This window comes from Chrysemys picta, chromosome 14 (assembly GCF_011386835.1).
Source record: "Chrysemys picta bellii isolate R12L10 chromosome 14, ASM1138683v2, whole genome shotgun sequence".
Lineage (NCBI taxonomy): Eukaryota > Metazoa > Chordata > Testudines > Emydidae > Chrysemys > Chrysemys picta.
In genome coordinates, this window is record NC_088804.1 from 5,165,455 (window position 1) to 5,189,938 (window position 24,484).

The 24,484-nt window shown below is 44.4% G+C and overlaps 1 protein-coding gene across 4 annotated transcripts in view; it reads left to right on the plus strand.

The window, feature by feature from the left end:
• PSKH1 (protein serine kinase H1) overlaps positions 1 to 24,484 on the plus strand; it is a 72,498-nt gene that overhangs the window by 5,502 nt on the left and 42,512 nt on the right. For 3 of the 4 annotated variants that reach the window (XR_010592650.1, XM_065567543.1, XM_005310103.5), the window contains exon 2: positions 4,028 to 5,062. Coding sequence is in view for 3 of the 4 variants with exons in the window: in XM_065567543.1 (XP_065423615.1) it covers positions 4,115 to 5,062 (948 nt within the window). In the remaining variant the exon portion in view is untranslated. Of the gene's footprint in view, positions 1 to 1,158; positions 1,206 to 4,027; positions 5,063 to 24,484 lie in introns of those variants that run through there. The other variant, XM_065567542.1, reaches the window with a different exon arrangement.

The following is a 24,484-nucleotide window of genomic DNA, read 5'->3' on the forward strand; positions in this document are numbered from 1 at the left end:
CTGTGCTGTGCAAATCGGGATTGGGATGGGTGATTGCCTAACTCGTGACCACAGTTTGACGCCTAGCCTCTGGAGATGTTAAACTGGTTCATTTCTTGAGCCCTGGTATGTCTGTTTGTCAGTGTCCTTTCACTGAGCCGGGACCGCTGGCTGCAGGGGGATGTTGGCAGAGGGCAGTTTGCTTTTCTTCTCAGGAGTGATTCTAGCAGCTGCCTGAAATGCAGTTGTGGTCTGAGCCATGTGACTCTTCATCTGAATGCAGAAAGGACTTTCTAAATGTGATTTTAAGTGAATAGCAGCAGAAGCCATACACAGCCTACTGCCTCCCATGCTGGTAGTGACAGGGCAGCAGAAATATCTGCCTGCTTCTGAAAATGTCAATATGCTACATCAAACCATTAATCCTAAACCAGACTTGGAGGTGGGGTAGAAGGGAAAGACAGGTTTGATCAAGTGAATGCTTCGTTTTAATTTGCAACAGACTTGAAAGCCACATGTGTAGTGATTGCTTTGAATGGAACTCTGTAAGGAGAATTTATTTAACAGTAAATCTGTTTCCCCCATTTGGAGCAGGATCAATGTGTAGACATAAAGCTATACATAATTATGGATTTCATTTGAAATTGGTTCTTCCTTTGCCTACCTGTCAAGACTTATGTTCGGGATTCTCTGTTTCCTGTGTAAGAGCGGCTGCCTTTGTGAGCACTTAAACCAGAGAATGTTCCTGCCCTCCCTGCTGTGCATCTGCTGATATGAACAGCAACAGGGCAAATGCTGGGTCACTACAAAAAGTAATTTTCCCTCTGTTGATATTCACCCCTTCTTGTCAACTGTTGAGAATAGGCCACTTCCACCTTGATTGAATTGGCCTCGTTAGCACTGACCCCCCACTTCGTAAGGCAACTCCCATCTTTTCATGTGCTGTAATATATATACTGCTTACTGTATTTTTCACTTCATGCATCTGATGAAGTGGGTTTTAGCCCACGAAAGTTTATACCCAAATACATTTGTTAGTCTCTAAGGTGCCACAAGGACTCCTCGTTGTTAGGGCAAATGCAGAAGCAGTTAGAGAGCTAGTTCTTAGGCTTTGTTTTAACATGTAATTATTATATACTTACGTCTACGTAACTATGATCTTATATTTTTTTTCCAAAGGCTTTTCAGGTCACCTTTAAAGGTCATTCGCAAAGGGGGAAACATGGGTATGTTTATTTTTTTTATGATGGGGGAGAGGGAGGGAAAGCCTGAAAGGGTTTTCTTTTTTTTTTCTTTTTCCTGCTTACACTTTACATTAGAGATTCAGGTCTTGTCTACACTGGTACCTGGAAGAATCTGCAGAGGATGGGAGTACTGTCCTATTAGTAGAATTATGACATCACACTCTTCAAAGAAGTGAAATGTGATTGAGCAGGGAATAGATTTTAAAACTTTATATACAAACACCTGTTTGACTCCAATTGCTAACTGTTAGAACAGTGGTTCTCAACCAGGCGTACGTACACCCCTGGGGGTACAGAGAGGTCTTCCGGGCGTACATCAACTCATCTAGATGTTTGCCAAGTTTTACAACAGGCTACATGAAAAGCACTAGTGAAGTCAGTACAAACTAAAATTTCATACAGACAACGACTTGTTTGTACTGCTCTATATACCATACACTGAAATGTAAGTACAATATTTATATTCCAATTGATTTATTTTATAATCATATGGTAAAAGGGAGAAAGGCAGCAATTTTTCAGTAATTGTGTGCTGTGACACTTTTGTATTTTTAGGTTTGATTTTGTAAGCAAGTTGTTTTTAAGTGAGGTGAAACTTGGGAGTATGCAAGACAAATCAGACTCCTGAAAGGTGTACAGTAGTCTGGAAAGGTTGAGAGCCACTGTATTAGAAGGAAGGCTGAAAAAGCACCCTGTCCACAACTCTGGGCCCATCAAGGAGTTCTCCACTAAACACAGAGAAGAGAAGACTCAATATTCCTGATAGTTCTAAAGTAAAAAAGAAGCAGAAGATTTTTTTTTTTTATTTGAGGGTGGAGATCTTTTAGGTCTTCTCTGTATATCACAAAATAGGGTACAAACTCATTTTGCTCTTGTTTTCAAATAAGCTTTTTAAGGACTCACCTACTTAGCCACATTCACAGATTCATAGTTCCCAGCATAAGACTGCACACTTCTGTCTACTCTACACAGGCAATGTGCAATGTAATTGTGTTAGAGCTCTGGTTACGTACATGGAAACATCATCTTCCATGTTTGCAGGAAACCTATTCAGAATTCCCTTCCCCTGAGTGAGCCAGTCAAAAATCTAATACAAAGCAACACCCTTGTCTCTTTCCCAGTTGATCCATGTTCTTGTGTGTGTGTTTACTAAATAGGGAAGTGATTTTTGTGTGTGTGTAAAAGATCTAAATCATTTTGTAAATGGTCCTGCACCTGCAGTGTAGAGGTTGCACCTTCTGAACAGCAACTCGTGCCAGTTGGGTACAGGTGAGGCTGGAATCCTACACACAACATCCCATCAGCATTTGTGATTGAGACTCCATATGAGAGACTAATGGCAAAAGTGAATAATACCACGTGCTCCACAGAAAACATCTCATTGGCTCTGTCTTCTAAAATGGCTACACAAGTGCTTAAAAATCAGAGCACAGAGTAATGATGAATAGGTCAGTGATACATTAGGAGGAGATATGGGTTTTCCATAGGGGTCATTCTAGGTCTGGTACTATTCAGTATATTAGTTGAAGCCTTGGAGGTTGAAGCAGTCAATGCACTTACCATCCTTTAATCTGATACAAAGTTGAAAGGGATCACCAATACCTGGGAGGACAGAAACAGACGACATTGGCCTGGGTAAATGAGTGAAGTGGGCTGAAATGAATCCCAGGAGATTCTACCAAGGGAAGAAAACAGTGGAGGTACAGAAGGGATAATCAAATGCGCTGTTATAGAATAGGGGATAATGGCTGGGCAGGTGTAGCCGAGAGTAGGTAATTGTTGAACCACATTTACTTTAATAGAATATCACATCTGAAAGAAGCATGGGATTTCTTCCACTCCATACAACGATGCTCATGCCTTAGCTGGAGGGCTGTATTCAGATCTGGGCAGCAATTAAAAAACAAACAAACCAAAAACAAGCATATCGGAGAAAGTTCAGAGGAGACCAGCTAAAGTGATCAAAGATTTGGAAAATAAGAGCTGTTGGGAATGTTCAAGGGATCTTGGCATGGAGAAAAGATGACTGCATAGAGACAATGACCTACTGGTAGAGTGGTGTGTTATAGAGGACAGGTATCAGCTGTCACTAGTCAGCGAGGACAGAATGAGAAGTAACAGACTTAAGAGACAGTTTCCCAGTTAAATCTGAGGGGAAAGTTTAGGAAGAGTTCAGTAAGAGAGAGCTTCCAAGGGAGGCTGTGGCATTCCTGTACTCAGAGATTTGCCCAGAAAGTAGAGTGATGGGTGCCTTACAAAAGCCTAAGCTGCACAAGAGAGGCTACCTTCCATTGTGGTTTGCAGTGTAGCCATGTTAGTCCCAGGATATTAGAGAGACCAGGTGGGTGAGGTGATATTTTATTCTTCAGGTCCGAAGAAGAGCTGTGTGTAGCTGGAAAGCATCTCTCTTTCCCCAATTCATGTTGGTCCCATGAAGGATATGACCTCACCCACCTTGCCTCTCGGAGAGGATACTGACATATTAGGGATACTCTGCTCAGGCCTACCATAATGCTGGGAAATGTACTAGCTGACCCACGGGGGTCTCTCTTCTAACCCCAGTTGGGGTCTCCTCTAGGGCTTGCTTTGGCCTGCTAATGTTTAATGTATAACTGCCTTGTGCACACAGTGATTTTACCATGTTAGCTAATGCATGGTAAGACCCACCTCATTTACTGGTGTGGCTGTATCCTTCATCTACAGCTGTGTCTTGAGCCAGGGGTCGCTTGCATGATGTTTGATGTTATAAATCGTCATTACTCGAATTCCTACTTCTTAGCTCTCTTCTCTCTGTTTTTTGAAAGGTTCGAATGTGGGAGTTGTCCCAGATGCGGTTGCTGCTGATGTCGCCCTGGGAGAATGCCTTGATGGGTGATTAGCACCATTCAGTGATGGGCTGTGGGACAAGCAAAGTGCTTCCCGAGCCCCCCACGGACGTTCAGTTAGATCTGGTTAAAAAGGTTGAGCCTTACACTGGTCATAAAAATGACGTGTACAAGCACTTCATCAAGGATGATGGTGGAGCTGCTATCAAAGCCGGCTCCCCCTCGCCTCCTTGTCACACCAACCCCTATTCCAGTGGCCACCCACCTAACTACCTGGAGCAGCCTGAGCCCCGCAAGAACAAGGTGGCTAAGTACCGTGCCAAATTTGACCCCAGGGTGACCGCCAAGTATGACATCAAAGCCCTGATTGGCCGAGGCAGCTTTAGTCGTGTTGTGCGGGTGGAACATAAGGCTTCCAAGCAGCCCTATGCAATCAAGATGATAGAGACCAAGTACCGGGAGGGGAGGGAAGTGTGCGAATCAGAGCTGTGTGTGTTGCGACGGGTCCGGCACACAAACATCATCCAGCTCATTGAGGTGTTTGAGACCCAGGAGCGAGTCTACATGGTGATGGAGTTGGCCACCGGAGGGGAACTGTTTGATAGAATCATTGCCAAAGGCTCCTTTACTGAGAGAGATGCTACCCGAGTGCTGCAGATGGTGTTGGATGGGGTAAAGTACTTACATACACTGGGCATCACGCACCGGGACTTAAAACCAGAGAATTTGCTGTATTACCATCCTGGAACGGATTCTAAAATCATGATCACAGACTTTGGGCTAGCAAGTGCTCGGAAGAAGGGAGATGACTGCCTAATGAAAACCACCTGTGGGACACCAGAGTATATCGCCCCAGAAATCCTGGTCAGGAAACCCTACACCAATTCTGTGGACATGTGGGCACTGGGTGTGATCTCGTACATCCTCCTGAGTGGAACTATGCCCTTTGAGGATGACAACCGAACCCGCTTGTACCGGCAGATCCTGAAAGGAAAGTACAGTTACTCAGGGGAGGTGAGTGTGGCAAAGGTCGAACCAAGGGGGACTCCAGACAGAGTCTGGACCATCAGGGCTGTGATGGGAGCCCTGTGATCATAGGCAGAGCAAGGTGACTGTCTTGAAAGGGGTTTCCCTTTGCCATGTTCAATACGTGGTCCATAAGGTGACTTCTTTAACAGGCTCAGGTCAGATTTCTGTGCCATAACTGTCTGAGCTGTTCTGGATTAGCCAGAGGTGAATAAAAGGCTGGGAATCTTACACAGGGTAGTTCAGTGCTGGCTCTTTTTAGGAATTGGCAGAGGTCTGCATTCCTGACCTGTTAAAATCCCTCCTGTCCTGCAGAGGATTCTCTCTCCCATTCAGGTTTGATTCCACTGAGGAACAGTGAGTTCTTTTTCCGCCCCCCTAAGACAGCACAGGAAGAACGTTAACTGATTAGGACACTGATTGGTATCGGAGTTTGGGTGACGTGACTCAAAATGTGTTATGCTAATTTTGGACAATAGAATTCTTATTTTGTGATGGAAACAAGACCAGGGTAAAATTTTCAGAAGTTCCTTTTCAAGAATGACTTAGGAACTTAAGTCCTATTGGCTGTCACTGCAACAGAGTTTCCTTAGTCATTTTTGAAAATGGGACTTAAGCACCTGTGATGGTGTTGGGACTCACCACCTGGCGCCTCCTACTGGTTGTCTCGGGAATTAACTCTGTCCAGTGGAGCGCCACCTCCTGGTGGCGTCCCGTCCGTCGTCTCGCTCTCAGTTGGCGTGTCCGGACCCGCGTTGTTCCCAAGCTCGCGGCGTCCTCTTCGAGCCAATGCCCTCCGGCAGTGCCCCTTAGTCCATCCTCGCCCCCTTCCGGGTGGGGATCAATCAGCTGCCTCTCTGCGTCCTGGCCGATGTGGCCAACTGCACCCTCAAAGTCACTCCCCTCTTGGCAGGGGGTTGGTGCAGCTCTAGATGGCCGCTCCGTTGGCCGGGTGGAAGGCAAGGGGCAAAGGGGGGGACCCAGGCCCGCCCACTACTCTGGGTCCCATCCCAGGGACCCTCTAGTGGCAGCCGTCCTGCCCTCCTTCTCTCCCTGTGTTTGTCCACGTCCCTTGGCCGCTTCCCCTTCAGCCCCTAGCACCGGCTAGGCCCTTCCCTTCAGGGCCTGCAGCCTGACAGACTCGGGGCTGGAGTTACCCTCTGCTCCCCCGGGCCTGCCCAGCACTGCGCTGTCCCAGGTGCTAGTCTCCCAGCCTTGAGACAGACCTTCCCCTGTCGAAGGCCTGGGACAGACTGCCTGCTCCTGTCCTGAGCGGCCTTCTTATAGGGCTGAGCCTGACCCTGATTGGCTCCCTCCAATCTGGGCCCTGATTGGCTCCCTATAAGGCCTTCCCTGATTGGCTCCCTGTCTTTGCTGGCCCACTGGCCTGCAGCCGCCCCACTACAGCACCTAAATGATTTAGGAGCCTTTGGAAATTTTATTCTAGAACCGTATTAAGACTTTAACGGTTGGTTTAGTGCTGGGCTCCATTAGATTTGGTACCTCACTTCTTTTACACTCACCATCCTCTGGCTTAAGAGGATAAACAAGATGTAGCATGCACCTGTCGGCTTTTTGTTTCCGATACAAACTACATATTTGTCTTGAAAGACGTGACTCCTGAAATTCCTAGAGTTCTCACGCAGTCTTTAGTTGCACTGTACAGCTGGTCACCTCTGGTTGGAGCCACAAAGGCCTTTCGGTGCCTAATTGCCACGTTAGGTGCTTAGGTTCAAAACTTGGATCCTTAAAACCCCACGCAGCTGCCACCTAACCCTGGAGGCATCGAAAGTCCCTAGGCACATAAGTTTCAGCTGGTGAGTGTAGGCAAAGCTCCCTTAGTCCTGACATTGCTGAGCTGCTGGACCTCGTCTTTATGTCTGAGCCTCTGTGGAATCCTCAAACGGGGCCTTCTGCCCCCATCTTCTCTGAGGGGCCTGATTTGGTAGGTGGGCTCAGAAGTTGCTTTAGAGCACACACAGCACAGTTGAGGAGCAAGAGGTGATGTTGCTGTCCTGATCCAGTAGCACAGTGGTTAGAGCTCACCCAGGCTGTGCAAGACCGCAGTTCAAATCCTCACTCTCCTGTATTCAGAGCAGGGACTTGAACCCAACTTTCCCGACACACAGGTGAGTGCTTTAACCACTGAACTATAGGATTGTCACAGATCTGGTCGGGCTCTCACTAGACTGCTGTGAAGTTACCCAAGCCTAGGCTCCTAGGTGGTTTAAGACGTCAGAGTCTGAACAGAGCCCACTCACGGTCCCTTTCCTAGCACCTCTGCACACTGAGAGATGTGCCTATGAGCTGAGAGCTCAGATCTCATGGTGTACGTAGTCTGTGGGCATAGTGCTGACCCTTCAGACTCCCCATAGCTTACACTCCTTCTCCCAGTATCCCGTCAAAAATGTGAGCCTTCTGGGTTAGTTTAACTCTCTGTCGGGGGGCACCTGATAAGTGTAAATCATATAAATCACACACTTCGCACTGGCTTCTTACACACTAATGCGCTTTCCTTAATCATGAGAGATACACAGATCTGTACAAAAATAACCCAACGTGCATTTCCCTGCCTCAGTTTCCTTACCATTCCAGAACATTATTTGGGTTGGGGTTAGAGTCCCTTGGGTTGTCCAGAGTCATCCTACTGCATTGCATGGCTAGGCTTAGAACATGGAGTCATCTTGCCCTTGGTCGGTCTGATCCCTTCCTCCTGCTCAGATTTCCTGTGTGCTGCACCCCAAGTTCCCCTGTGTGACTGTGAGTCTGTTTGTATACCCCTTTACCAATATCCTGGCTCTTCTGTCCTGTGTTTGGTAACTTTCTACTACTCTATTTTCCCACCTCCCTTCTTGAGAGCGAGGAAGTGTCTTTTTTTCCCCACCTTGAGCAAATTCCCTTAGCATATCTATTGGCTGTGCACAGCACCGTTGTTAACGTTAAGTATTCTCCATTGTCCCTGGTCTGGGGAAGACGTGACCCAACCCTGCCAGCTCATGGTGGATACACATACAGAGGCTTTCTGTGATACAGCATGTTCATGATAATCTCAAAAGAACGTCATGATGTCAACCAGAATTCACAAGTTGTACAGACAGGGTCCCCAAATCATCATCCCAGGGGCATTCTGGGGTGAATGTCTCAATCTCTCCCATTGAAGCTGTTCCACTTGGTATCAAATATTTCTTGGAACAGAGACTGGAACCTGGTCTCCTAAGAGTGTGCTAGCCAGTAGGTGATAGTCAGTCTCTCACTTTCTGGCTCAGCAGAGTGGAACAGCTTCAGCAGGTGAGAGTGCGACACCCACTCCACAATACCTTATAGCCCAAGGTTAGGGCACTCACCTGGGAAGGGAGAGACCTGGCTTCAAGTCCCTGTTCTGAATCTGGCAGAGGGGCAATTTGAACCCGGGTCTCCCACATGCTGGGTGAGTGCCCTAGCTATTGGTTATAAGGAGGACACCACCATCACCTTGTTCTTTTCCTTTTAAAAAGGGCTAGCCTGGCTTTGGTGCCACAGGAGTGGGTTCGTGGCTATGAATCCCAAGCAGAGATAGGTGCCTCCCTCCAGCCCAGAGTTCGGTGCCTAGCTCCCTTTGAGGCCCCACCCCTTCTCCTCGGCATTTCCTGCTGACTAGCTTAGGTGTCTCCCCACTCAGCGTCCTGACTTCTGTGAAGTCCGTTTTTAGGCATGCCATTCTCCCCAGGCATTGCATAGGAGCATGGGCACCTAACTTGGGGCTGTGGATTCCACTAATTGGCAGATATTGCAGCACTGAGCCTAAGGCTAGGTCTACACTACCCGCCTGAATCGGCGGGTAGAAATCGATCTCTCGGGGATCGAATTATCGCGTCTTGTCAGAACGCGACAGTTGATCCCCGAATCGACGCTCTTACTCCACCAGCGGAGGTGGGAGTAAGCGCCGTCGACGGGGAGCCGCGGAGGTCGATTTTGCCGCCGTCCTCACAGCGGGGTAAGTCGGCTCCGATAGGTCGAATTCAGCTACGCTATTTGCGTAGCTTAATTTTTGTATCTTAAATCGACCCCCCCTGTAGTGAAGACCTGCCCTGAGTCACCTTTATGGATCTAGCCCCTAGACGTTAGGTCCTGAGGACTTGATGGTTTCTCAGCTTGGCTTGGCATTTTGTCTTTGAATCTGTGTCACTCCTTATCCCACGGTTATAATGGGATGAGGGCACCCAGATTTGGAGGCAGTCTCACTGCCTACATCCCTGTTTGAATTACCACTTCCTTTCTGAGTACTCCCAGCTCAGACTGCCCTAATAGCATGACTTTCTGAAGAGGACCCGAGTGGGAAAGGAACCGGTGCTAACACATGACTAAGTTTCTGAAGCAGGGAGTTGTGGAGTGACAGTAAAATAACAACGTCTGAAAAACAGCACATCATCTCAATTGTTCTGGCATTTTTAGAAATGTGAGGGGGGTGTTGGCATTTCAGTGATGGATGGAACGAGTCTCCTAATGTATAGCTCAGATTGTAAAATGTTTTGGGCTCCTTCAGAATAAAAGGTGCTGTAGAAACATAAGTCATTCTCCCTAAGGACGCTTTGGAAGATGTAAGCGTGTGTAAGACAGGCCCACGCGCCAAAAATAACCTTTTATCCTGTCAAGCTGGGATCTTCCTAAGCTGACCTGCAGCAGCCATATCACCTGGTGCTGTGATCTGATCAGATCTTGCCAAGGTGGATCAGAACTTGCATGGGCAGCCTCCAAGGACGTGCTGATGGAATTGTCATTGGTAAGTGGTACTCTTTCCTCTGAGTCACTACTAGAAGAACCGTCTGCCAGCATGGAGGAAGACACTGGGCTTTCAGGGGTACCATGTTGCAGATGAGACCTAAAGCCAAGATTCTGACCTTTTGTGGTCATCAGGGATCCTGTGATACTTTCTCTAATTCACTGTCCTGGCAAATTTGAAGCACATTACTAGAGCAATCCTGCCAAGAATGACCCAGTTGGGGGAATGCATAGTCCATGATTGCTATGTGATTTTTTGGGGGGAGTTTGTTCTGGAAAGCTATGCCCCTATACGGTGGGAAGGAGTGTGGTATGCCTTAGTAGCCTGTGTATGTTGCCCAGCTGGCTTCTGTTCTTGTAGAGCCAATGAAAATGAAAGCTCTGATTTACAAGGTTAAGCAAGCCTCTGTCCCCGAATTACAGATGGACTCTAATGCGGCTGTGTATTGGCACTGATGTAGCAGTGTGCTGCCCGGGGCAAGGGAATGATTTCTAGGTGGAGGGAAAGTGGGCCAAATGTTCAGAGGAGCCTGGCAGGTTTCCAAAGGCTTCCTGGATTCTTTTCAGGTGTCAGGCATGCTGTGGGGAGGGAAATGCTCCCGCTTTCCTGATATTCTTAGAGAATTGCTTTTCTTTTCCTCTTCTCCTGGTATAAGGAAGAAAAATCTCAGAAATGAGCCTGCTGGTGAGATTTGTCAGGCTGTGCCCCAGCCTCCCAGGGGGAGGGACGGGAGCCCCATTGCTTGGGATAGTTAAAACTAGATTGGACAAAACTTTTGAGAATGTACTGTAGGGAGCAATCTGCCTTAGGCAGAGAATGCAGGGATGGACTAGACAGGAGCAACCAGTTTTTTCTCAATTCCGACTTGGAGACTCTGAGATGAGGGTGCATTTACCCAAGAGGGGAACTCTGAAGAGAGATCTGTATGGGTGTTTGCCAGGAGTTTACCACTGGAGCTGTGCAGGAAGGACAGGTGTCAGTGGTGAGGGATGTTTGGGGGAGAGGAGGGACCTGCATCCTAACCACAATCCGGTCAGGCGGATAAAAATCGATGATTTTTTTTTTTATTGGATTTTTCTGATTTAAATTTGATTTAAAAAAAAATAACTTAAATGCACTTTTAGGTTTACTTTAAAAATATTTGAAGTTATGACAACCTGTGTTAAGGCCTATGTCTATAATCTATTAAAATAAATTAAATTAAAAACTATGAAGCAATACGTGCTTGCTGCCAAATCTTAAAGAAAGTCAAATCACTGAACTGGTGGAAGTCACTGGCTAAGCCCCCGGAATCAGAATTTATTGAGGTACTAAACCAGCTTTTGACAGTGGTAATCTTTTCTGCAAGTGCTGAGAAAATATTTTCTTAATTTCAGTTTATTGACTAGTTCAGTTTATTGACTAGTTCGTTCAAAGGTATGAAACCAATTGTAATTGAAAAAGCAGAAAAACTTGTTTATTCATCGACTGGAAAACAAGGTGTGAAAGGATGAGATCTACCAGTTTGAAAATCTTGAAGGAAACAATCACTACAGAAAGAAGAACAGGAGTACTTGTGGCACCTTAGAGACTAACAAATTTATTAGAGCATAAGCTTTCGTGGACTACAGCGAAGAAGTGGGCTGTAGTCCACGAAAGCTTATGCTCTAATAAATGTGTTAGTCTCTAAGGTGCCACAAGTACTCCTGTTCTTCTTTTTGCGGATACAGACTAACACGGCTGCTACTCTGAAATCAATCACTACAGATAATACTTTATTTAATAAATCAATTGATTTTAAATGCAAACATGTTTTGATAAACTTTTTGGTACTTTCTTCTTGTGTATCAGCACACTTTTATTAGTTTTTAAAATGCTGTTTTTGTGCCTTTTAACTGACTTCAAATATAGTGTGACAAAATCACAAGTAAAAAAAAACAGTCTTCGTCTAGTAAGAAAGAAATGCCTCATTTACTATTTTATAGCATAATACAAAATGTAAAAATTAAGTAAAATAAGCTATAGAATTTCTTAAATAAACGTGTATCGCTACAGCATATCCTCCAGGTTAGCAAAAAGTTGCACCAAATTTAGTGTGTAGGCTATATTTTGTTGCAAATCACGTTTTAATGGTTACCAGCCAATGAGAATCAACTTTGCTTTAAAATAAATAACTAAAAAGTACGACTGCAAAACAAGATTAAAATCAGTGATTTAAATCAAGGTTTCTACTTGCTGATTTAAATCTGTGACTTAGATCACTTTGATATAAATCAATCCACCCTGATTGCAGTAGAATTGTGTTGACTGTGGCAAAAGCATGGGTTTGGTGAGAATGAGAAAAGGTTGAGACCCACTTTCTGAGATGAGGCTGGGCTCAGATTCCAGGCAGAGAACACAAAGCCATATCGAGAGAGGAATAAAAGCCAGAATGCATGCTGGCCTATGAAGTATTTCCATTTTCTTGACAAGAAATGGTCTGACACCCAGCTAATGGAGTTGCTGTCTGAGAGATAGCTACTTACCAGTGGAGCTCTATTCCTGAAGCGGTGGGATCTGTTTGAAGAGGCTATTAGCAGATCAATAGTAGAGGTATCCCATAATAGCTCATTCAGGTACTACTGACATCACTACTCTAATTATCACTCCAGGCTCCTTTGACAGCTCCTAAACTGTTTGGAGTGATGGGAAGAGTCAGGCTTGGAGATGAGAGAGGCCTTGGGAAAAGTAACTTGGCAAGCGTCTCTAATAATGCCAAGTCTCCGAATAAGAGTTATTGAGCCCATTAAAGCTGGATTGGTACAGGCTGCCCATTAAACACTCAACCTGTCTCCATTTGCCTTATTAGGTTGGTCTTGCTGACTAACCAGAAGACGTGAAATATGCCAAGGGGTTTGACATATTTGAGGATCTCTATGTGGAGTAAAGAACAGGCAGTTTGGTAAAGGGCTAGAATTCATCCCGGGTTTCTGTGGTGATGACCTAAACCAGACGAGTGAAGCTCAAGTCACCAGCATCCCCTGAGATGAAATCAGAACTATGCTGTTCCAAATGTGGCCTTTTATGATGTTGTACTGACCACCCCAGTAGTGTTCAACTGCCCAGGACACTTGCAGCATAAGAAAGAACATATCATCTACTGCATAGACCAGGACCTGGAAGTAGGACTCCTGACACTGACACTGACTCTCTCAGATCTTGGGCAAACACTTAACTGCTGTATGCCTCAGTTTTCTCACCCATCAATTATTTTACTTATTTCAATTGTGCTGTTTATTTTTCTGTCTGATGTGCTGGGTTCATTTACACATAAACTTAACAGCAGTTAAAAAATATATATATATATATATAGGCATAAAACTGAGTGAGGGTTTCTGAATAGTGGTTTGTAAAGTGCTCTGAGAGCCTTGCGGGAGTGGTTCTAGAGAAGGGCAAAGTGTTACTTGAATTGAAAAGTCCTCAGTTCTGTGTTAAGCTGTGTTTCCTGTTCTTCATAGATTTCAAGGTCAGAGAGGACCATTCTGATCATCTAATCTGGCCTCCTGTATAACACAGGCCATAGAACTTCCCGCTAATAATTCTTAGAGCAGATCTCTTAGAAAAACCTCCAGTCTTGATTTAAAAATTGTCTGTGATGGAGAATCCACCACAACTCTTGGTAAGTTGTTCCAATGGTTAATAAATTACTCACTGTTAAAAATCGACACCTTATTTCCGGTCTGAATTTGTCTAGCTTCAACTTCACCCATTGGTTGTATTAGACCAGGAGTTCTCAAACTGGGGGTTGGGACCCCTCAGGGGGTTGCGAGCTGTCAGCCTCCACCCAAACCCCGCTTTGTCACCAGCATTTATAATGGTGTTACATATATAAAAGTGTTTTTAATTTATAAGCGGGTGGGGGATCACACTCAGAGGCTTGCTATGTGAAAGGGGTCAGCCGTACAGAAGTTTGAGAACCATTGTATTAGACCTTTCTCTGCTAGATTAAAGAGCCCATTATTAACTATTTGCTCCCTTCTCTTTGTTACGCTAAATAGACTTGAAGAGCTCAATCTATCATTGTAAGGCAGGTTTTCTAATTCTTTAATCATTCTTGTGGCTCTTCTCTGAACCCTCTTCAATATATTAACATCCTTCTTGAATTGCGGACACCGGAACTGGTCACCGTATTCCAGCAGCAGTCACACCAGTGCTAAATGGAGGTAAAATAACCTCTCTGCTCCCACTTGAGATTCTCCTATTCATGCAGCCGTGCTACAGCATCACACTGGGAGCTCGTGTTCAGCTGACTATTCACCATGACCCCCAAGTCTTTTCAGAGTCACTGCTTCCCAGGGTAGAGTCCCCTATTGTGGAAGAACTGCCTACATTCTTTGTTCCTGGATTTGTTCATTTACATTTAGCCCTATTGAAATCCATATTGTTTGCTTGCACCCACTTTACCAAACGATCCAGATCTCTCTGTATCAGTGACTTGTTCTCTTCATTATTTACCACTCCCCCAATGTGTGTGTCCTCTGCAAATTTTACCAGTGGTGATTTTGTGTTTTCCAGGTCATGAATAAAAATGTTAACGAGTGCAGGGCCAAGAACTGATTCCCGAGGGATTCCACTAGTAACCCATCTGCTTGAGGATGATTCCCCACTTAGTTACATTTTGAAACCTGTCCGTTAGCCAGCTTTCAATCCATTTGATGTGGGCCATGTTAATTTGATACCTGTCTAGTTTTGTAATCAATGTCATGTGGTACCAAGTGAAACGCCTTACAGAAGTCTAAATATATTACATTAACACTATAAACTTTATCAACTAAATGTGTAACATCATCAAAAAAAGGTATCAAGGTAGTTTGGCAGGATATATTTTCCATAAACCCATGTTGATAGGCATTCATTATATTACCCTTCTTTAATTCTTTATTAAGCAAGTCCTGTATCAACCGCTCCATTATCTTGACAAGGATCAATGTCAGACTGACAGGCCATCCCATTTACCCTTTGAAATATTGGCCAAATAGTAACTTCCTTTTAGTCTTCTGGAACTTCCCCAGCGTTTCAAGACTTATTGAAAATTAGCATGAACAGTGCAGCAAACTCCTCAACCAGCTCTTTTAAAACTCTCAGATGCAAGTTATCTGGACCTGCTGATTTAAAGATGTCTAACTTTAGTAGCTGTTGTGTTGCAGCCTCCTGAGATACTAGTGGAATGAAAGAGTGTTATCATATAACTACATCATCTGTTTTTTTCCCGCCTAATACAGAAGGATTATATTTATTGAATACTTCTACCTTTTCTGCATTATTATTGATAATTCTACCATTTAATCTAGGAATGGACCAATACCATTGTAAGGATTCTTTTTATTCCTAATATACCTAACACCTCCCCCCCTTATTGTCCTTAACTCTCCTGTCCATAGCTTTCTCCTTATGTTTCTTTGCTTCCCTTATACATTTTCTACAATTCCCTGCTTCTGATTTATAATAATTACTAGGAACTTCCCCTTTCGTACATTTGTTATATATATTTGATAGTTGCCTTTGCTTCCCCTCTAAACTAGGTCTATTTTTTAACCAGTATGGCCTTCTTCAATAGTTGCTTTTTTGGGCATCTAGTAAAGTGTTCTTAACCAATTCCCAATTATCATTCTCATTTTCCTGAATCAATTCTTCCTCTCGTCTGACTAAGTTCATAATGTTTTCTGCTTTGTGAAATTGCCCCTATTAAAGCACCCTGGTATATATATCACTGTTGTGGACTTTATTCTGTTTGCACACTATAACTGTGATCAAGTCATGATCACTTGTACCTAAGTTACCATTCATTTTTAGTTCTGTGGTCAGTTCCTTTGTATCTGTCAAGACCAGGTCTAATTTAGAATTCCCTCATGTTGGATGCAACACTTGTTGAGTTAGGGAATTGTCATCTCTAATGTTAAGAAATTCCAAGAATGTTTTAGTACTGTCAGCATGAGACCTCTAGCATATGTCACTCAAACTGAAGTCCCCCTTGATCTTAGAGATTTCCCCCCCCCACACACACACACACATTAGAGGTAGGGTGCCTAAGGAGTTGGTCATCCTGTTCCCTCATGTAATTTGGTGGTCTTTAGGAGACACCAACCAGTACACCATCTTGGGTTTTATCTCTTAGAACTTTGATCCAGAAGCATTCAAGTAAATTTTCTTCTGAGTTACCCCGACTCAGAAACAGGTAATGTGATTTGTGACATGTTGTGCCAGGTATCGGTATGTGGAGAGACTACTGCTGTCAAAAGCTGGTAGCACGTCAACAAACTCTTGTTCCAGGAGCTTATCCGGTGATTTCCACCAGTTCAGTGGTATGACTTTCTTTCAAACTTCAGCAGCAAACGTGTTGCTTGAATATTACCTAATTCAAATGATTTTTATAATTATAGTAAGTCTAGGCCTTAACATAGGTTTTCATAACTTCAAATTTAATTTTAAAGAGGTCTATTTTTTTAAAAAATGTATTTAATTTAAATGGATAAAATCCAATTTAAATAAAAATATCCACATTTTTTTCTTTCTTTTTTTGAATCTACTTTTGTCTATCCTGCCTGGAAGGGAGGGTGCAGTATCCCGCATTTTAAAGAGCTGCGCCTGACTGAGTGTAGGCAAGCTGGTGATAGCTCATCACTTGCAATGTGTGCCTGGAGCAGGAATGCCACACCACACCAGCAGGCCCGCTCACATGTCTGTGGTTGCGTAGGGACAGTTCCCCAGTGATGGAACAGAAAACTCTACTCTAGTGTGGTCTTTGGCTTGTTGATTGGGGGCAGCATGGCTTTAAATGAGACTGAGAGGCAGAAATCAATCCAGTGCTCTGTTAGCTCACACAGGTTTCATTTCTTTAGGCATGTTTTAAAAATAAAAAATAAAAAAACCACAGCACACACTTCCAGCATCCCCGGAGGTGCAGAGGAGGGAGAGAAACTGCAAACCTGTAGCATTCTCAACTCTGGGGAGATGTTTGCATAGCTCTGTGAGATTCCTCTCCTAATCATGGTCTAATGGTGGAGTCCTTAGAAAAGGCAGTACAGATGCAGGCAACGTAAAAGTTTGTATTTCATAGGTTATAAAATTCCAGTTTAATTTCCTCTTCTGTAGTTGTGTTCTGGGTGGGTGGAATAGATTGTCTAGGGGGAAGATGAGTCGTCTTTGACGCGGCACATCTAGAAAGAAAAAACTGGTGGTGTGAATTGTGCTGCATTTGGGATCTTTGTCCTTCTCTCTCTGTGGTGACTCATTCATACAATTTGAAACACAAGCACTTGTACCCTCCAGTTAGCTTTCCTGGCTCATTTATTCCACCAGAGGCATTAGTGTGATGGCTCCCTCCTGTCAGAACCCTCCCTGCTGGCCTGCTCTGCTCTCAGGTTTTTTTGTATGGTTCGGGATCTTGCTTGTTCGGTACTCTTTGACTGCCCCTCCTATTAGGCTGGGTCTGCAGTAAGATTTTTTCCCTGTTGCTCCAACCATTGCAGCTTCGTGGCTGGGAGCGAGGCTGGAGAGGGTCAGCATAGCCAAGGCTCCAGGCGTCCCTAGCGTTCTAAGCACTGTCTTGTGTAACCCAACTCAGAGCAGGTCTACCTGTTTGCGCATCTTTGCTTATCTTCTTCTCATGGCAGTGCTGTGCACCCTACCTATCAGACTCCTCTACTAACCCCAGGGATGGGATAGCTGTTCAAAGTCAGCCAATTACTAACCTCCCACCGCAAAAAGCTGCATTGCTATGGTATGTTACTAGAATCTTGTAGGGCAACTCCTTCTGTCTATAAGGAGGACCCCAGCAGAGTCTACACTGCAATTAAAAAAACCCTGGCTGTCTCATGCCAGCTGACTTGGGCTTGGGCTAAGGGGCTGTTTAATTGCAGTGTAGATGCCGAGGCTGGAGCCTGGGCTCTAGGACTCTGCAAGATGGGAGGGTCCCAGAGCTCAGGTTGCACCCAAGCCTGAATGTCTACATCGCAGTTAAACAGCTTCTTAGCCCTTAGCCCAAGACCCACGAGCCCGAGTCAGCTGGCACGGGGCAGCTGTGGGTGTCTAATTGTAGTGTAGACATACCCCAGCCTTGTTCTGAAAACACCTCTTGGGCTATGTTTGGTTTGCTTGATTGTGCCAGCAAGGTGGCTGACCCATGCCCTCTCGCGTTCCCATTCTGTGGTTTTCTCTTTGGAGAGGTGGATGGTTTGGGTGGATTGGTTCTGCTTGGCTAAGAATCTGGAACTATAGTTTGTTGAAGAGTGTAACCATGTTTTGACAGCAGCAGCCTCTTCTGCAGATGCAGAGAGAATATTTTCTCTGTTTCAATTTATTCAACCGGTTCTTTTCAATGACTAGTTTATTTAAGAAACCAAGTGGGAGTCGAAAAAGCAGGAAAGCTTGTTTTCCTCATCCAATCTATGAATAAAAACAAGGTGTGAGAGGGTGAGATCCACTAGTTCTAAAATCCTGAAGGAGATGGTGACCAGAAACAATCAGTTCAATTCACTAACTGCAGATTACACTTCCTTTGTTTGTTTAATCAGTTAGCTTTATAGGAAAAGCGTGTTTTGATAAACTTTTTTGTTATGAATCCAGCACATTTAAGATATTTTTTATTTGATTTAAAAAGCTGGTTTGGTGCATTTTAAATTGAATTTGAATTTCCATCCAACTAGAGCTTGACCCAAATCACAAGTAAAAAATTAATCATCTTGTGAATAAGAAATGCATTATTCACCATTTTCTAACATCATCAGAAAGGTAAAAATTAAGACTCTGAATAAATGTAAGTTAAGCTTTATAATTGCTTAAATAAATGCACAGATATAGGGTACCCTCCTGGTTAGCGAAAAGAAGCACCAAATTTAGTGTAAAGGTTGTACTTAATTGCAATCAACATGTTTTCACGGTTATCAACCTTTCTTTAAGAAATTTACTAAAAAGCAAAACACAGTTTAAATAGATTTAAATTAAGGTTTCCTGCTTTTTGATTTAAATCATTATTTGAATCATGTTGATTTGAATCTCATAGACTCCAAGGTCAAAAGGGACCATTATGATCATCTAGTCTGACCTCCTGCACAACGCAGGCCACAGAATCTCACCCACCCACTCCTGTAACAAACCCCTGACCTATGTCTGAGTTATTGAAGTCCTCAAATCGTGGTTTAAAGACCTCAAGATGCAGAGAATCCTCCAGCAAGTGACCCGTGCCCCACGCCGCAGAGGAAAGCAAAAAACCTCCAGGGCCTCTGCCAATCTGCCCTGGAGGAAAATTCCTTCCCGACGCCAAATATGGCGATCAGCTAAACCTTGAGCATGTGGGCAAGACTCACCAGCCAGCACCCAGGAAAGAATTCAATTCACCATGGTTCTGCAGAGCGACACCAAAATCCTCCTTGCTCCCTACTCTCTGCTGTTCTTTGGGCTGTCAGAACAGTAGCCCCCAGGCTGACGTCCTCTCCATCTTGGGCAGTGGTTTTCAACCTCTTTTCATTTGCGGATCCCTACAAAAAATTTGAATGGAGGTGCGGACCCCTTTGGAAATCCTAGCCACAGTCTGCAGACCTTAAGGGGACCATGGACTACAGATTGAAAGCCACTGATCAAGGGTTTATAAATTTCCTCTCTCTTAAATGGAGCAAGTAGAGGTTGCTATAACCAATGTTTTTGTTTTTTGTGTTACTGTTTTGTGTGCATGGAGTATTCACAGTACTGGATTAATATCACAGTGATACAGGAACTGCTGCACTGATTTGATTATTAATTTTATAGTTAATCCAGTAAAAACCTCAATTTGGTAATTTGATCTTAATTGGCCACAGAATTTTCATCAGACTGCCGCAGAATTCAAAAATCTTAGGTCTGGTTTTCTGTAGCATGCTTTGGACCTTCCCATAGTAACTAAATAGCCTTTGCATCTGAAGTGCCTTACCTTAGACTTAGTCCATCCCATGCTTTGCTGCACATTGGGCTACCCGCATTTGCCATCCTTGCCTGTCAACTGCCCTTCTCTCCAAATAGTCTCATTTCGTGTTGAGGTGCTTGATGTCATTCAGAACTGTTCGTTTCCATATTGTTCGCGGTCTTCCTCTCTTTCTTCTTGTGTTTTCTGCCTTACATTCAAGGGCGGTATTTGATAAGTGTTCTTTTTCCATTCTCAGCCCAGGTCCCAGCCACTGATGTATTCTTTTGCAGATTGTTTGTGAGAGGGCGCCTTGTCCAGTCATTTTTCTGACTTCTTCATTTGTCTTCCTATCTCTATATGTTATTTTCAATATTCTTCGCAGACATTTGTGATGAAATGCATCCAACTTTTGTGTCTCTTTCTTGGTAAGTTGCCATGTCTCACTGCTATATGTTGTGATGGTGATAACAATTGCTTTGTATACATTGTTTTGTCGTGAGGGAGATGTTTTTGAGTTGCCATATGTTTTTGAGTCTTCCAAATGCAGCGTTTGTCTTCCCGATTCTTCTTACTTCCTCGGAACTAGTACCATCTGGCTGATGGTACTTCCAAGATATGTAAAATTGTTCACCGTCGCCAGTTTCCCGTCTTTAATTTTGATTTCTGTCCCTGTAGTCCCCATTAACATGACTTTACGTTTCTTTGCATTGTATCTCAAACCTATCTTCTCCATTACTACTTTTACTTGGTTTGTGCATTTTTGTAGTCCATTGGCATCTTCATTGATGAGCGATGTTGTCAGCGAAGTCTAGCTCAAATAGCCTTGATTTGTTCCATTTTAGACCATTTGTATCACTGTTGCATTGTTTTAATCCATAGTCGATGACTAGCGTAAACAAAAAAGGAGACAGGACGCACCTGTGCCTTACTCCTGTCTTGATACTGAATGGCTTAATCCATTTTCCATTTTAATGTAGCATTTTGAGTTGGTGTAGAATACCTTCATAATGATTAATTTTGTTGCAATTTCATATTGTTCCACAATTTTCCACGTTGTTTCTCTGTTTACACTGTCAAATGCCTTTTGAAAGTGCACACAAGAAAAAGTCCATCCCCAGTTTGCTGGAGATGCTGGCCTTCCTGTAGGGGGAGCAAGGCTGCTTTCATTTTCATGAGTGCTGTGGTTACTTACATCTCTCTTTAAAGGTAGGTGATCAACAATATTAATATTATTGAACTTCAGGAGAGCAGAACCTGCCATGTGCTAGGCACTGCTTTGTGTGCAAGGTTAGGGAAAACTACTTACAGACAGCCATAGTTGTGCATGGGACCTCACAGACTAACACAATAGCAGGTACCTGCCTTGAGGAGTTCACAGTCTAGATTGGACTAAGCAAAGTAAGGACAAGAGCTGCATCCTTTAATGAAGAATGAGTTGTGCTTAATTTACACATGCTACTTGTTAGTTCCTTTTTGGATCTCTTTTCGGATATACTTCTACTCGTAGGGTTTGTGGCTGGGAGCTGTAATGAAGGCTGAGGTGGGGGGAGCAGAGGAGCAAGCCTTTGTAAGTCCCTTTGTCCAAGGAGATCTTAGCGGCCAGGTTTGGTTGTCTCAAAGGAAAACTGGCCTCCCACCGAAGTTCCTTTGTAAAGGAGACTGAAAAGCAGAGATGTCCATTCTGTGCTTTAGAGGACATTGCATGCGGACCCAGCTGTGGACTCCCTTCCTGATGTGAAACATAGGGCAGACAGCTGGCTGCAGATCAAAAGGAGGGACTTAAGCAAAGCGATGGGTCATGGCTGTGCTCTAGGACCCCAGGAGCCACAGTGTTTGCTACTTCAGTGCAGTTAACCAAGCGCCATTTCTGGACAGACCTTCCAAGTGGTTCTGCCCAGAAGAGGAAAGTTCAGGAAAATGTGTCGTGGACAGACGTCTGCCATGCACTCGATCCGTGGATAAATAAGCAGGGAAATCAGCATTGGGGAAGTGAGTTATAAATGATTAGCCGAGCAGCCAATGGACTTCAGAGTATTTCCAGATGTGCCCTGTAGCCTGCTTACTCTTTGTTCCCTGCTGAATTTCAGAGCAGCCATTGTGGAAAGGCTGGTTACTGCTTTACTTAACTCTCTTCCTTTGTCAGGCAGGTGTCCGGCAGTTCTGTGCAGAAATTGCATTTGGTCAGTTGGTCTGAAATAGAGCAGGTGACTGTCTTCATGTTCAGACCTAGAGAGCGGCTTGGCTTTAGATGGTGATACAATACATGTCACGGTTGGTTCCACAGAGTTTAGATAGAGGCCATTGTCTCTGCATATCATCCTTCCTTCTAAATCTATCCCTGCCTCCTCTGGAAAATCCTCTGCTTCCTCTGACCACTCCCAACCCCACATCATACCCTGGCATTCTTCTTGTATACCACAGCAGATTCATCCTCTTCTTCGAGGCCCTACATAATCTCACTCCCACCTAGTTTACTGCTCACTTCCTCCTTCCCCCAGGCCTGTTTCCTCGCAGTTCCCTTCATCTCCTCCTCTCCCTCTTGCTTCATTACTCACACAGCCCATACTCTTGCATCAGCTTTGCCACCTTTTATCCATCTCCTTCAAATCCCTCCACTGAACCGGCTTCCTTTGAGAATCCTTCCTGTCCTGCTCTCTCCCGCGGGCTGCCCTGTCAACTGTTTTGTCTCTTTGCTTGTGAGCTCTGTGGGGTAGGGGCTTGGGCTTGTTTTTCTCATGGTGCTCTCTCTCTGTATAGGCTGTGATATAATTAAGTACTAATTACAGACTGTTGCAGGACAATCAACATTAAAGTTTCTCTAAACCGTAAAACAAAGGCTTTGCTTGCTGTGATTCAGTTTCTCATTAACTCTGTGCCAGCACCAGCTCTTAGCTAAGACACAGGGCACCTATTTGTCCAGAGAAAGCCTGGCTCTGTTAGTGTGTGGCTCCTGAAATGTTTTACAACAGCAACTGGAAATCAAATCAAATCAAGCCTGAAATGTACTTTCTAAACTCTTCCCATTATCACATCAAAGCAGAGGCTGCATTAATGGGCAGAAGGAACCTACTCTCATTGGACTTTCTTCTCACTTGGGAAAGTGGCCCACCAATGTCTGCCCCCTCCATCTGTTTTCACCACTGTTGATGGCTTTGTGAATCACACCAGCTTTTATCCTGTGCTGAACACCCTCCCCTCCTTAACAGCAGATGGCATGGGAGTTAAACCACTTTGATATACAGTGTCCTTCCGAAGGTCCCTGGAACAGTGCTTGTTTGGCAGTGTGGTAGCTTTGCATGTCTGTTGGCAGGCATCAGCTGGGGGTGGGACTTACATGGCGTGCACATGTTTGAGCAGGGTAAGGAATAACTAAAAGAGGATAAAGGACAGAAGCTATGATGTTTGCCTTCCTGCAGCATGTTACATTCAGGAACACAATCTCAGGTGAGCCACAATAACACGAAAGTCTAGAACACAGGGCTGGTTACAAAATAGTTTTGCTGTGTGTGTGAACATAGCACTGCCACATCGATACTGACACTCTGAGGACTGAAAGTGTTGTGTTTCTCCATGTAACAGGTACCACTTGAGTAGTGGCCAGGCAAGTTTCTCCACTCTGCCAGTATCCATGGTCAGTCCCCTGAATCATCTACAGCCCCATAACACTCTGAAATAGAGTTGTTCATGGACTAAATTTGTTTGTGCTGGCTGCAGTGAGTTTAACAGATGTCCATATTATTTATTCATTTGTATTACAGTAGTGCCTAGCAGATCCAAGCTTATGTGTGGAAGTTTTTTTTTCTTACTGAGCCCCACAGAGAGCAAGGCAAGTTACAGAAGGGCTGGCCAGTGCCTTAATAAAAGGGGTAGGGAAGAGAAGCAAGTGTTTGGCCAGTAGTCACCTCCTTGTCAGTTTGTTCTTCCATGTCTCAGCTGCTCTTATGCTCATTCCTCCCTGGCCAGCTGCTGAGGAGAGAGTGAGGCAGTGGCAGGGCATGGCACCCAGCAGCTGGGGATGGTAGTGGAGGCTTTCTTGGTGCTTTCCTGCTCTCTTGGAACTAATGAAGGAGCATGGCTTTGTGATCTATCAGGAGAAGAGCTGGCTTAACCCAGCTCTGTAGAGCACAAGGTCTTGGAGTGCAGTGGAGACAGCTTTTTATTACAGGAGGTGGAGATGGTGACTAGAGGAGCAGCTATTCTGGATTTGATTCTGACGGCTAGTTGTGAATTCGAAGATGGAAGGCAGCTGGGGTGAAAGTGATCATGAAATGATAGAGTTTGTGATTCTGAGGAATGGTAAGAGGGAAAACAGCAGAATAATGTCAGTGGACTTCAAACAGGCAGACTATAGCAAACTCAGAGAATTGGGAGGTGAGGTCCCCTGGGAAGCAAGTCTAAGGGAAAAGAGTTCAGGAGAGTTAGCAGGGAGTCAAGAGAACAACATCAAAAATAACCGGTTTAGAAAACCTGACCTATGAGGAAAGGTGAAAAAACTGGACATGTTTAGTCTTGAGAAAAGATGACTGAGGGGGGATCTGATAGGTCTTCAAAGACATTAAGGGCTGTTATAAAGAGAACAGTGATCAGTTGTTTTCTGTCTCCTGGAGCATAAGCAGCCTGTTGACAGCAAGGACTGAGATATTAGCCATTCTCACCCAGATGTTCTTACACTGAAGAGTTGGACATGACGTTTTTCACAGCCTTGAGTGATGTAGCTAGGTCGAGCTAAGTTTTGGGTGTAGACCAGGCCTAATTC